Consider the following 14,095-nt stretch of genomic DNA (forward strand, 5'->3'; position numbering starts at 1 on the left):
CTGCTTTAAGCTTTAACAGAATATAAATAGGTATAATAGGTATAAAAAACTACAAGGCTATAAACATAATAATTTTATCTTTAATTTTGAACACGTTAACATAGCAGCCTGTGAGGTTTGACTTGTTTTTGCAGCCAGTTTGAAGTGACTGTTCAGTTCAGTCTAATAGCCTGCTCCATATAGAAGACGATGCTGAACCTTCTGCTCTGACAGGAACCAAATTACATTACCAACATTTAGCAGAGCTTGTGCACGACAAACTTCTCTTACTTTGACTGAAGTTGCGCTGAACTCCAGCAGCACTGTGTTTACCTCAAATATATATATATTTTCCCACTCTTCACTCCTCCGCTCTCTTGTACAAAGCCAAGAAAAGTGACTCACTCTTTTACATAAAACCCTGGATGAAGCTGTCATTATGGGGCAATTATTATAGAAAAACTTACTGTATGAAAGGCATTGATCCTTTCAACAGCAGGGAGCTCCCATCTCCTGCTGACACACAGCTGGACGGCTGTCCTTTCTTCAGCAGCTTTTTGATTGCAGATCTACGGGGGAAAGGGCTGTAATACTGAGGAAATTATGTTGAATAAGGTGAAATTGAGATGCATACAGGATAATTATCAGTCACTCTGCTGCATGGCAATCATGGCCAAAGGCACGAGGCACTGATTGGTGGCCTGCTGCACATGCTTAACGACAGCTGTGTGTGTGTGCGCTGTAGGTGCTCGCCACATGCTTGCATCATTATACAAATGGCATGCTTGCATATTCAAATGGATCAAGCATCACTGCTCAGTTTCTGTTTTTAGATGCTCACATACTTGTTGAATGATTTGCACAAATACACTTCAAAGAAGTGGGAAAGGTTTGGGTTAACGACAACAAAATTACAGTGCATACTGACATAATATGGGTATTAAGGTAAGATTTACAACCACTCATAAGACGCCATTATATATACAGTAATAAACAGAGTCATGAAGTTTTGATATTCTTTTTCCAGTGACCAATATTTTTTTTAAACCATGTCTAGATATTTTCTGACTGTCAGAATGTTAAACTATGCATTTCTTCCCAGGAGAGTCCTTCAGATTGCCATTGCAATTCATGCTGTGTGCATCATCGACATCCACCTCCTTTTTCCTGTTCTGTAGACAGCATTTCATTCCTCCCTCTCATCACAGTTTGTTCTCATGCCTTCCTCCTGTCTTTCTACCCACAGCTACTTCAGCTCTCTCCTGCATCTTTTTCTCAGCTTCTCAACATTGTAATTACCGTGTTTTCTCTCCTCTCAATGTGATAATTAATATGAAAAGAGGAAAAACTAAGACTTTGTTGAGTTTTATGTGCAGCCAGCAGACATCCTCATTGGAAAAAATATCTTGTTTGTTTTCTCCTTCTTCTTTCAGACATAAGAGCTTACCAGAAAGCCACAAACATATCATTCATGTTCAAACTCTTCACTGAGTGTCTTTTTGAAACTGAGTGAGATTGCTTGTTAGACTTACACACACAGTTATAAAGAGAGCATAGTCTTTTTGGTAAATAAAGGAATCAAAGATATGATTACGTTATTTACAAATAGAGAGCTGTGCAAAACACGTGAGCCAACACGGTTTATATTTTGCTAAGAAAAATTGGTGCACCAATTCAATGAAAAATGCAATTATGGCAATTTGCTATACAAGGGAAAAACAGAATGTAGGGTTTGAACAAACCTCAAAGTCAATATCTGGTGTCATCATGTTTATTCTTTAACACCTTACTTCTCTTAGGGAAACTGTCTTTAAATTTCTTCAAGCAGTCTTAAGGAATACTTCTTGAAGGACATTCCAGAATTCTTCTTTAGATTTTGGATGCCATTTCTTTGGTTCTCTACTAATACAATCCCGCACTGCTTCAATGGTGAACTCCAGGCTCTGGAGAGGACAATTCATGAGTGTTAGTATTTTTATATTTGAAAAATGTTGAAAAATGAAGCTGTTGCCAATCAGATGCTTTCAAGATGGCACCCTATATTGCCAAAAGCATTTGCTCGCCTACCTTTGCTAACATATGAACTTAAGTGCGACCCCATTCTTTATCCATAGGATTTAATATGATTCCAGCCCACCACTTGCAGCTATAACAGCTTCAACTCTTCTGGGAAGGCTTTCCACAAGGTTTAGGAGTGTTTTTATGGGAATTTTTTTTTTATCATTCTTCCACAAGCACATTTGTGAGGTCAGAAAGTAATACTGGACAAGAAGCCCTGGCTTACAGTCTCTAATTTATCCCAAAGGTGTTCTATTGGGTTGAGGTCAGTATGAATGACTGGCCTGTATGCAGGCCAGTCAAGTTCTTCCACACCAAACTTGCTCGTCTATGTTTTTAAGGACCTTGCTTTGTGCACTGGTCATGCTGAAACAGGAAGAGGTTGGGGACATGAAATTGCCCAAAATGTCTTGGTATGCTGAAACATTATGAGTACCTTTTCCTGGAACTAAGGGACTGAGCTCAACTCCTGAAAAAAACAAACACACCATAATTCTCTTTTCCACCAAACTTTACACATGGCACAATAAAGACAGACAAGAACCATTTTCCAGACTTGTGTGGGAATTCAGATTGCCAGACTGTGAAGCACGATTCATCACTCCAGAAAACACGTCTCTACTGCTTTAGAGTCCAGAATACTTTACACTACTTGATCCGGCATGTTTTATTATGCTTGGTGATGTAAGGCTTGGATGCTCAGCCATGGAAACCCATACTATGAATCTCTGTATGTACTGTTCTTGAGCGAATCTGAAGGTCACATAATTTGAAGGTCTCTAGTGATTGACTCTGCAAAAAGTTGGCAACCTCTGTGCACTATGTGCCTCATGTAACTAAAAGTTGACAGTGGAATATTTGTAGCAAGAACATTTCATAACTATTCTGAGCTTCATGCAGAGGTGATATCCCACTTTAAAAAAATTATAAAAAAAGAGTCTGACTCCTTGTAAGCAAAATATAAAGAAACAAGATCAAAGATCATTACAGGAAGAAAATTATACTCAATCACTATGAAATGGAAATTCGCTGTATTTTACGATTTTTCAACAGGCATCGTAAGACACCCCCAGTTGTCCTGTAAGAGGTCCTTCAGAATTCCAAGATGGCGGCATCCATCGGGGTGTGCTGTGCCCTCCGCATCACACTTGGAGGTGAATTATTTCGCCCTTTTTTCTGTTTCACGGCTTTTTAAACATAGCCCATTTTATAAAGTGCAGTGTATTTATTGTCTTGATGTTTTTGAATTGTTACTGTTTTGCTCCGGTTTGCTTAGTTGACCCGGAAGAGCCTGTCATCATCACTCACATCGTGAAAATTGCTCACTTCAGCCAAAAACCTGAACTGCATTCACTAACAGCAGCATCCAGGGAGTTAAATTGAAGACATATTCAGCAAATTGTGTTCATTTTTGGGTGGTACTGTGTCTGTGTTGCAAGTTTCGGGTTACGCGTACTCCACCATTGCTCCCTAATCGATTTCGCTATGCCCTAAATATTGATCAAGTAACAGAATGTAATGGTTTAAATGTGAAACTGGTTGTTCTGAGAATTATTTCTGCGAAATAGACTTGAAAGAATAGCTGTGTGCTTCATAAAGTGTCGCCTTTGTTAGGTACACCTTTCAGGTGCATAATCTAGTGTTTGTAGCCTTAAAGCACTTATTTCTAAGCCTGTTTGATTCTGCACTACTTATCCTATAATTCTTCACCGTACGTTTAATTGTATGGTGTTTTCCAGCTGTTATTTTTATGCATACTTCAACTTTGGTATTTTACTGTTCTTGGGGGTCTTGAAAGGCGCCTACAAATAAAATGTTTTATTGTTATTATTTATTATAATAATTTCTGACCATTAAAAAAGAACAAAATGTGATAAATAACGTTTTATCAGTGATTGCCATTGCTGTTTTAACAAGTGTCATTGATGACAAAAAAGAAAGAAAGTGTCAATCTCTTGCCACAAAGTGGCAGCAACATTATATCCAGTGACACAGCATAGGACAAATATGAGCAGAAACGTAGCCCAGGTAGTGTTTTCTCTGGAAATCCGACGTGAAAGTAGAGTGTAACTGCTTAACAATAACCAAAGTAACTTCACCTTGTAGCTCTTCAGGAGTCTGCACAGTATTGTCACATATAAAAACTTGAAAAAAAAAAAAGTTTTCTGCATGAGATGATGTGTCCTGGTCAAGCTTTTTAACCATCTGCTTACAGTTCACCTTTTCCACCGTGCAACTGCATCGGTTACACCTTTTGCTCTTACTGTTATATGGCATTTAACTAGCAAGTGCTCCAAAGATGCTTGAGTTGAGTGTTGAGTATTTGTTGTGTGCCTTCATAACCTGATTGTGCTCAATGGTCCGCTTTTGCCACGAGTGGCAGAACATGTCTGCTGTTTTCACTTTCAGCAGGAACAGTTGTCTCGTATGTTTGTAAAGTATTGTGTTTTGCTGAAGTAGCTCCCTTTTTACTAAAAAATTGTGGAGGCTGATGATCTAAGATATGCCTGGACTTGTGACTTTGCTGTGTATGCTAGGGAAGTAAACCCTTAGCATCATCTTTTTTATATCATCTGAAAATGTACCTAGTGAAATTCTACAACAACTTGGTGGTTTATATATCCTCATTTAATGTATTCTCTTTGGTTATTAGCCCAGCTGTTGACTTGAGTGGACATACTTTCATGACTTTATCTTTGCATGTTGTAATCATGCAAGTAATGCAGTTTTAATAAGATCTGCCTTTTCTTTGGTGTCTTTGGTCTACAGGTGCAGCATCTCTCCGTGCTGTAGGAGGAGTTGTACAGGCATCTCTGTTGGCAAGTCGAGCCTCAGCTGCGTCTCTGCAAAGACACTCTGCACTTTCACCGCTCCCTCCAACAACATGGCAGCAAGCAAGACACGGCAGCTTCTTCAACAAGCGTAAGTTTATGAAATTATGATTTTGAAAACTCTTCTCTCCAGCCATCATCCTCCCACTATAATATTAAAAGTACACCATAGCATGACTTGCAAAAGCATAGCTGTTTAGAATGTTTTAAGTTGTCTCCTTATATAACACGGGTTATAACAGGGATGGCCCTGAGTTTCAAAACTTATCAACTACTCCATTTCAAAAATGAAAACAGTAGCAAAGCACAAGTATAACAAATCCCAAAACAACAAAAATGAAAAACACAACAGTTCATAAAACGTATTTTCCTTAAGTGTTGTGAATTAATTGGATCAGTGGAACATATTAACATTATTAACACTTACTAATGGTCAGTCTGAATGGGAGAAAATCTCAGCAGTGACGTTCTTCAGGCTTTGCTTAAAGCCTGTACAACAATCGAGACAGTTACAGGTGATTTCTTGAAACCAAATGTTAATGGGTGTAGGGCTGGGCCATATCATACCGTTCACGGTAATACCGGTATAATGTTGGGCAACGACAAGAAAATGAAATATCGTGATAGAATATGGGTAAAACGCGCATGCACAGTGCCTTTGTTTTCATACGCACATGGCGAAAAAGGCATGGCGGTGACGGAGAATGACAAGGGCGAAAGCGGATCGTTGAATGAAACGGATGAACCAGAATTGGTTTGTAAAAATGCTGCAGCTTCAGTGGTGTGGAACTGGTTTAGCTTTCGTCCGTCAGATACACAACAAAGCACTATTTTTGGTAGAGCATGCTAGCGGACCGTCGTTATTACTGTGTTGTTTGATTTTAAGTGTGCCGTATTTTCCAATCCTTTGATTTTTCTGAAAATCGACAGTGCCCCTTATAATCCGGTGTGCCTTATATATTAATTCTGGTTTTGTTTACTGACCTCGAAACGATTTCATGTGGTACACGGCGCTCGAAAATCTGTCAAATGTTTTAGTACGACTTTGCTAAGCTACGAACCCGCACCACTTGATGGCTTGTCGGAGCATTACGGCTATATTAGGCAGGAGCCTCGCGGAGTGATACGTACTGTGCTTCAACATAATATTACCGTATTGCGCGTGTATAACCTCTTTTTCAGTTTTGTGGATATTATACATGGTTATGCTGAGGATATGTCGGCCAATTTCCACTGGAAATGCCTTTTGGTTAAACTGTCAGCAAGGAATTTGCATTTGCACTGTTAAATTTTTATATAACTTTAATGCACATAAAAAAAACAGCTGCTTGTTTAAGTGAAAATACATTGATGTGTTTTTTTGCCCTAATAAAATTGTGGAGTTGTAAAGTATTTTGTCTAGAGATGGACCGATCCGATATTACGTATCGGTGTCGGTCCGATACTGACCTAAATTACTGGATCGGATATCGGAGAAAAATAAAAAATGTAATCCGATCCATTAAATATCACGAAAGCACCTCACAAAACTTGCAACACGCCGTAACTCGCCTCAGAACGTTAGCACGTCGGAGCAGTAGGCATCACGTGATAGAGCGGCTGTGGCATGCGGGACCTGTCGGTGGTCTGGATAGCATTTGGAGCTTCGCTAGCAACCCGGCATTTCATCTCCGACAAAGTTATCCCCGAGAGAAGTAAAGCAAGTGTGTAAGTTCATCTCTGAATGTTTGTAAAGCATTCCTGCGTTAAGCTTAACAAACGATATATGGAGCGACTGCCTCTTCTTGCTGCTACTTCAATCATGAAACTGCGTAACGATCAGCTGATCGGCTTTTCTGTCGCGAGTCCGTCTCTCTTGTTTGTTTTTGGCCCACTTTGCACCAGAAAGAGGAAACCAGTGGATAAACAACAGCAGCACGTTTAAGCTTGATAAGCTGTTGTTAGAATTTATTTAATATTACTTTCTACTCGAGGATCTTTTTCTACGTAGCTGACGGCTGGTAACTGTGCAGGGGCGGATCTAGCAAAGTTTAGCCAGGGGGGCCGATAGGGCATTAACAGGGAAAAGGGAGCACAAAGACATACTTTTCTTTCTTATTCTCATTTAAAATGTCTAGCTTTTAATAAATAATTATCTGACACCCAAAGTTTTAATTTGATGCAAAATGAATAGAAGTCCATTACTGTATATAGTGACTATTAAGTCTAATATACCCTAGTAAGCTATAGTACTTTTTCCTTTGGGAAGGTACCATCTGTGCAGTCTGCAATTTTGTTGAAGAAAGATGTTGATTCTATTTAATATTTTAATATATTGAAAAATAATTGATTTCTGTGCATTTTTTTTCACACTGCATCAAATTAAGGTTGATTACGTCGATTAAGCATCACGAGGTGGAGCGTGAGGGGTGGTTCCCTATTTTTTATTTATTTATTTTTGTTGTTGCTGGGAGTTGGAACCCTATTAGTTAGGTTGCTTAATATTTACGCTAAGTACTCTTTAAAATACCAGAATAGGGAGGATGGTGTAGGTTTAAGTTTATTAGATTGATCAGTATTGCTGAACTATGAAATATTTTTTTTTGCATACAGGTATAACAGAATAGCTTTAGTGTAGTTGTTGTTTTAAACTTGAGTATGAACTTATACAAAATGCAGCAAGATATTTAAAAAAAACAGTTTTGTTGATTAAAAAACACTATATCGGATTCATATCGGTATCGGCAGATATCCAAATTTATGATATCGGTATCGGACATAAAAAAGTGGTATCGTGCCATCTCTAATTTTGTCTAGTGTCAATTACATCGTCAGTTATATCGTTATTGCAAATTTTCAAATGTATATCGTGATAAATGTTTTTGGTCATATTGCCCTGCTCTAAATATTATAGTGTCCGGATTCATCTGGCCATGTTCAAAGGGATGTTCTCACTGGTAAATGCACGTTAGCAGAGCTTGTTTGGAATTCATGTCAGGACTGATGACAGTGTTTGAAGTGGGCATATATGAAGCTGTCAAAACATCTCTTTTTATCTCCTGCTTTCTCTGCCATGCTTCATCACCCGCTTCATAACTACTCCTTTTTTCAGTCTTAATCATTTACAGTCAATGCCTCAGCATTTCTCGTGTAATTAAGAAAATGTTGTGCCTGTCAACACGTCACACTTTCAGTTTGAATTGTGATTACATGAAAAACACACTGTCAAACAGCCTGTCGCGTTACATTGACTCTGTCCCTGGCTTGTATTTCTCCAGGAAGACTCTTTAAGTATTCGCTTATAAATATTTAATTGGGCTATTTAACTTTTTATTGTGCATGTTGCTTACTGATTTTCAGATATGTCTGAATCAGTGGATGTACTGCAGATCCTAACTTGGGCCTTGGGTGATGCATTACCACTTTACAGTGATTGCTGTATAGCCACTGCAAATTTATTGGCTTTTAGTTACGGTCCCTGGTGCTCCCTTATGTCACTTACTGGACATCCTTATTTGTGGCTTTTGAAGGGGCAAGGCTCCAAGCATTCTCACATTACATTAGTTAGATCTTACATTGTGAGATTACTGTTTAAAATTTTTAATGTGTGATGTCAGCTCTGAGAGGACGGACCCAAATTCTGATATGTTTATGATCTTTTGACTCTTAAGTGTTTTGACTTGGTGAGTTGAGCTAAAGTCAAGGTGAAGGTGTGGCAGATGAGTAGTTGGACACTTAAAATTTCTAAATCTACTCTGCTGGCAGCATTTTTCCTGCTAGCAGAAGAGACACTTGTTTTAATAAGACTGTTTCAGGTGTGTCTTATATTTTAATCTGTTTCAAATTGTTGTCACTGCAAACAGTCCTCTGGTATTAGCTCACTCAGTGAGGTGCTGAAAATAACTATCGTCTTGTTTTGTCTGTCCAACAATTACAGGAAGCCCCAAATACAAATTTACCCCAATGTGGGACCAAGAAAAGCAGTGAATTCTCACATTTGAAAACGTATTTAATATTTTCATTTTTTAATCAAAAGTCATTTAAGTGATTTATCAGCTGTCAAATACTAATCATTTAGTTTTATCTTTCGTGTATGAATTGTTTTAGGTCTCAAGTAATCAGAAAAACAAATCTGTCATTTACTGACAGTGAAATTCTAAAACCTTTAATGCATTTGGAGAAAAAGGCTAGTTTCATACAGCTAATCTGTAGAAAACAAACATTTAAAGCCTTTTTTTACATTTTCATGTAAGAAAAATAAAACTTTTAAATATGTGAACCATAAAAGATGTTGAGAAAAGACCTTGATAAGAGTGATAAGAACTAAACAAAGGTAAAATCACAGACAGTCTGAAAGATGGTTGTAACTACCGGGACTTTAACCATTGGTTTCTGAAGTCTCTAGATTTTCACCACCATGTTAGTCATAAAAAGACGGATGTGACAAGAGGTGTGGCTTGGACTGTGAAACCGCTTCTTCACTGGCTAACGGCTTGTCAGTCATAACTCAATAACCATCCACAACCATAGATAACCTTTATTCTCAAACATGGTATGACCATTTTTGTTTAATGTGTGTGTGTGTTTAACTGTGTGTGTGTGTGTGTGTGTGTGTGTGTGTGTGTGTGTGTGTGTGTGTGTGTGTGTGTGTGTGTTTACAGTAACGGCTGAAGAGCTATGGAGAGGTGTGTTGGCTGAGTCCGGTGCTGGAGCACGAAAGGGTCGAGGGAAGCGTACCAAACGCAAACTAAGGAGAGATCTGAACCGAGGACAGACCATTGGAGAGGGTGAGACTTCCACTGCGTGCCTTTCTTTAATTCACTTCTTGACAGAAGAGTAAAGCTGGTAAAACACAGAAAATCTAATTCCTATAATTTTCTCTTTAAATAATACAATTGAATTGTCTAAATGATTTCCTTTGTTCTGAAGTGCATAAATTTCTCCTGCTCAGCTGTTAACACGAGCGCTGCCAATCACACACTGACACTCACGCTGAAGCTAAGAAGCAGCTGATGAGGATGACAAACTAGAATATTCATTACTTAGTGTTAAATTATTAATGCTCTGCAAGAGAGCATCCATCATTTTGGAATCCCACAGAGCTCTCTCAGGTATGGAAGATAATGGGAACAACTATTTTCACTCGGTGTCCACAGCTGTCAACAGCTGTTTGCATCCACACACTGCAAGTATCATGGCCTTAGATTCTTATATACAAAGAAAATACAAATGTTTGCAAAATAATTAGTACTAATTTCTCTTCCTCTCATTCTTTATTCCTGTAATTGATTTCCTTTTTTCTCTTTTTAACCTCCAGGTCGTGGCGGTTTTCTGTGGCCTGGACTCAACAGTCCAGTGTTGAAGGATGGCGCTTTGCAGAGCATGAGTCGAAGAGGCGAAGCTGAGCAGCAGGAGGTTCAAGCTGAACTAGGTGAAGACACACAAATATCCCATCACATGTCACCGTTATCTGCGCAGAAGCACAAAATGATCACAAACCTGTGCAACTTTATGAATGCACTGACATTTTGCCAGCTATGTTATCCAATATCACAGCTGTCCATCAGTTGTCAGCTTATATTCCACTTCTGAGCGTTAGAAAAGCCAAAGAAAAATCATTTTTCTGGAAAAATAAATTAACTTTTCACGAGCCACCAAGAAGGAGCTGTGGGGGTAAATGAGGTCTTAATCTTGAAAAACAGAAGCGCCACTGTTGGGACATAGAAGCCGCTAATTTGTCTCCACTGTGATCTCATTTGTTAATAGTAATTACACAGTTAATTTGACATTGACAGATAGCACCTTTGATGTTTATCGTGTTGTGCTCCTTGTAGTCAGCTGTGACCTCTGCAAAAATTCGTCTGTTGTGTTTTTCTGCAGTGCGTCAGAGGGACGAGTGGGAGAGAAGGAGGAAGATGAAGGTGAAGAGGGAGAGAGGCTGGACAGGAAACTCCTGGGGGGGAATCAGCCTGGGGCCGCCTGACCCTGGACCCAATGGAGGTAAATCATACCTAAATGCTCACAAAGTCTTGCTGTTATACCGTTACACTGTTAAAATTAATCAACTATACTCAAAAAGTATTTCAACCGGAAAACCTTTTGTCATCTTAATAATGCTATATAGAGCTATTTATCACTTTGACTCTCAGGTCAATCTGTTGACAGCAAAGGAGAGGTCAGAGGTCAATGATATTTGAAATCGTCCCACGGTATTGTAGTTAATTATGTAGGTATAGTTTTAAGGCTTTTTGTCAATTTTCAACTCTAAATCATTAAGTTGTAGACCGTGGTGGATGCAAGCCAAATTTTAATGGATTTTTAACATGACCCCACTCATTGCTCTACACCCATACAAAGTTTTATCAGAACCTTTCGAACTACTGCGTTTACAAGTAAAATGAGCCGTAAATGCTTTCAAAAACATGACCTACTTGGTTTAGGTAACAGTGTCCTTCAATTTGCTCCTTGTTGTATTTACAACAGTCTTTAGTGAATCCAGAAAAGTAGCAGAACAAAATACAACCAGCTTGAGCTGACCGTCACAGTGCAGACATCTCCACCTCACTCTCATGGAGTAACAAGAGTCTAGATCATGACACAGCAGGTCTCAGAGGGGCACCTCACTTAGATATACACTGAAAGACACAGCGAGACGTAATGATGACTATAGTGATGGAGAGAGATGAGGTGGATGAAGCAATACAAGTGTAATAAGAGGCATGCTGGGTGTGTATGTGTGCGATAGAGAGAGAGCAGAAGGAGGTCAGCATGGGGGCTCACTGCTAGAGATGAAAATGAGAATTTGACAAAAGTGTCAAATGGGACACTTTCCTAATTTAGAAAGACATCCCTCTCTTTTTTGCTCTCTCTGTGGCTTTCCTGTTCACTCTTTGTCTTTTTACCCCAGATTTCTTTTCCTATTCCCATTCCTCATCTCTTCCAGTCATTTCTCAATTCATTATTTTCTCTCTTCCATTTCCTTTTCCATCACCCTCTCGGCTTCTCTTGTTCCTCCCACGCTGTTTGCCTTTTTCCCCCCGTTCTTGTACAAGAAACCCAAATGACCACACTGTTACTTTGCAATGAACCATGCAGGGCTGTTGGTCCATCACACCTTGAATGGAATGTCTTATAACCACAGCCTTAAAACTCAATTTACAGCACACCACAGCTGTAACCTGTAACCTGATGTGCCACTTCCCAGAAATGTGACTACAAATCACAGTCATGTGGACCATGACAGCAATGATAGGTCCTTATAATTGGTTAGGACAAGGATAAAGTCTCTGTGAAGCAAAATGTAACAGACTGTAACTGTATGTAGCTTGTTCAGAATGCTAACACAAGCACCAGTATTTTCATCACATTTTCTTGGTATAAAGTTTGTATATGAAACTTGTTATTTTTAATTCTTTTTACAGATCCAGATGTCAGTCTCCTGACACATTTTTTTGCCTAGGATTCTGTTGTTTTTGTTGTTGCACATTATCTCCCGAATCAGTTGCCTCTCTGGTGCTTTTTGAACTAAAGGAAAAGTGATTATTGTCACGTTTACATTATTTTTATGTAGACTTGGTACCGACTTCGAAGTTATCCTACTAGAAAGAAATCGCATAATGAGTGTCATGAATTGCCGATAGCTTTAAAACATCCTATTGTGATTGTTCTTGAAACAAATTTTCTTTTGCTGATCATTTAGTGGGTTTAAAATCCATCTCCAACCCCTTTTACAGTGGAGCCCATAAGACTTTAATTATTGACAACTAATGATCAATTAAAACTTATGAAAGGTAATTTAAAATCTTTCACACGAAGTTTGGTCAACATATTCCACAGTGACTGTTGATGTATTCTTGCTAGAAACATAAATGCACTCTTATTTAATAGAAATAAACTAATTTTGTGGAGATTTTTAAACCAAAGAACTCAGTGACAGGATAATTCAAAAAGTAAACCGCTGATGAAAGGTGGGAAAACAAATACATTTATATCTTTTGTATGAATGTCTTAAGTTTGTATCTTATCCTATGTCTGTGATCATCTGATTTTATTTGCTTCACGAGTGATTAACAAAAAATCCAAAATCATTGGAAAATGAATCTCTTTCACTGGCCATACGATGTACATGTGTCATGCATCATAGTCCAATGATCAAAAACTATTTTTAGAGTAAAAACTTAATATGATAATGTAACCAGCTGTTTGGCCAAATGCCGGTGCATATAGAGAGCTTTGCTCTGAAGCCCGTAGTGTTGGGCTCCTGCCCAGTCAACTCTTCATCTGAAACTCTGAGGAACACTGTTGGCTAATTCCGGCTGATTCACTGATGAAGCAGCTAGCCTCCTGTTCCCAGCCTCATTATATCTTTAAACATTAGTCTTTGCTGGAGTTGAGCTTGTTTACCTCGAACCACAAAGGATGAGGGAACAAGACTCTGCTTGGTTCACATCCTCCTTAGTTTTATATCTCTCTTCCCTTTGCACTTGCCTCTATGCTAACAAGCCCTCTCACACCTTGACATACACACCTTCCCCCCTGCATGCCCGAACACCTTCTTTCATGCGCTGTCCTGACGTTGTTGTTCTCGCGCTTCCAAGGATACACTCGGGGTTTGGTGAATGTGATGTGAAGGGAGCTGGAAATTGATTACTTGTCTCTGATCAGCTTTGGTCTCCTACAGATGTTGGGTCAATATACCAGCTGTGGTGGGGGTGTGTGTGCGTGTGTGTGTCCTCCCCTTGGAGCCTTTGAGTCAGCTCTCCTTTGTTTGTTGTTAATTGGTTAGAAGTGAACGGGGTGCATTTGGGAGAGTAACATCCTTCAAAGGTCACTGACAATGAAAAGTGCAGACCCGTTACGCTGCTGCAAGGGCTTCTGGGTATTTGTTACGCTCGCCTGGTTAATCGGTTTATAGTGTATGTGTGTACGGATGTGTGCGCTTAAATGCATTTGCGTGTTAAAGCTTTGTTATCTGAACTTCTTTCTTTCTTTGTCTTTCTTTCCTCTGTCCACAGAAACCTACGAGGATTTCGATTCACGTGTCATCGAGGTTAGTGTCACTTGTCCCTTTCTGTTTACTGAACGACACACTCTACAACGTTTTCGACGATGTTGATTAACAGTTGCGTTTAAATTGTTTCAAAAATGTAAAAAAGGCTGTATTGTTAATAAATGAGGATGATCCCTTGTGCAGCATTGTCATCAAATTAACACTTTTCATCAAGAGAATACGTTTTTGACGGTTTAAT

At 39.0% G+C, this 14,095-nt stretch overlaps 1 protein-coding gene across 1 annotated transcript in view; it reads left to right on the top strand.

Moving 5' to 3' along the window:
* The first annotated feature begins 3,107 nt into the window (after positions 1-3,107).
* The window catches only part of mrps5 (mitochondrial ribosomal protein S5), a 30,295-nt gene continuing 19,307 nt past the window's right edge, over positions 3,108-14,095 (top strand). The window contains exons 1-6 of the mRNA XM_040000396.1: positions 3,108-3,191; positions 4,807-4,959; positions 9,509-9,634; positions 10,165-10,278; positions 10,728-10,847; positions 13,862-13,896. Coding sequence (XP_039856330.1) covers positions 3,143-3,191; positions 4,807-4,959; positions 9,509-9,634; positions 10,165-10,278; positions 10,728-10,847; positions 13,862-13,896 — 597 coding nt within the window. The 5' untranslated portion in view covers positions 3,108-3,142. The remainder of the gene's footprint in view (positions 3,192-4,806; positions 4,960-9,508; positions 9,635-10,164; positions 10,279-10,727; positions 10,848-13,861; positions 13,897-14,095) is intronic.

This window comes from Simochromis diagramma, unplaced genomic scaffold (assembly GCF_900408965.1).
Source record: "Simochromis diagramma unplaced genomic scaffold, fSimDia1.1 OVJJ01000596.1, whole genome shotgun sequence".
Taxonomy (NCBI): domain Eukaryota; kingdom Metazoa; phylum Chordata; class Actinopteri; order Cichliformes; family Cichlidae; genus Simochromis; species Simochromis diagramma.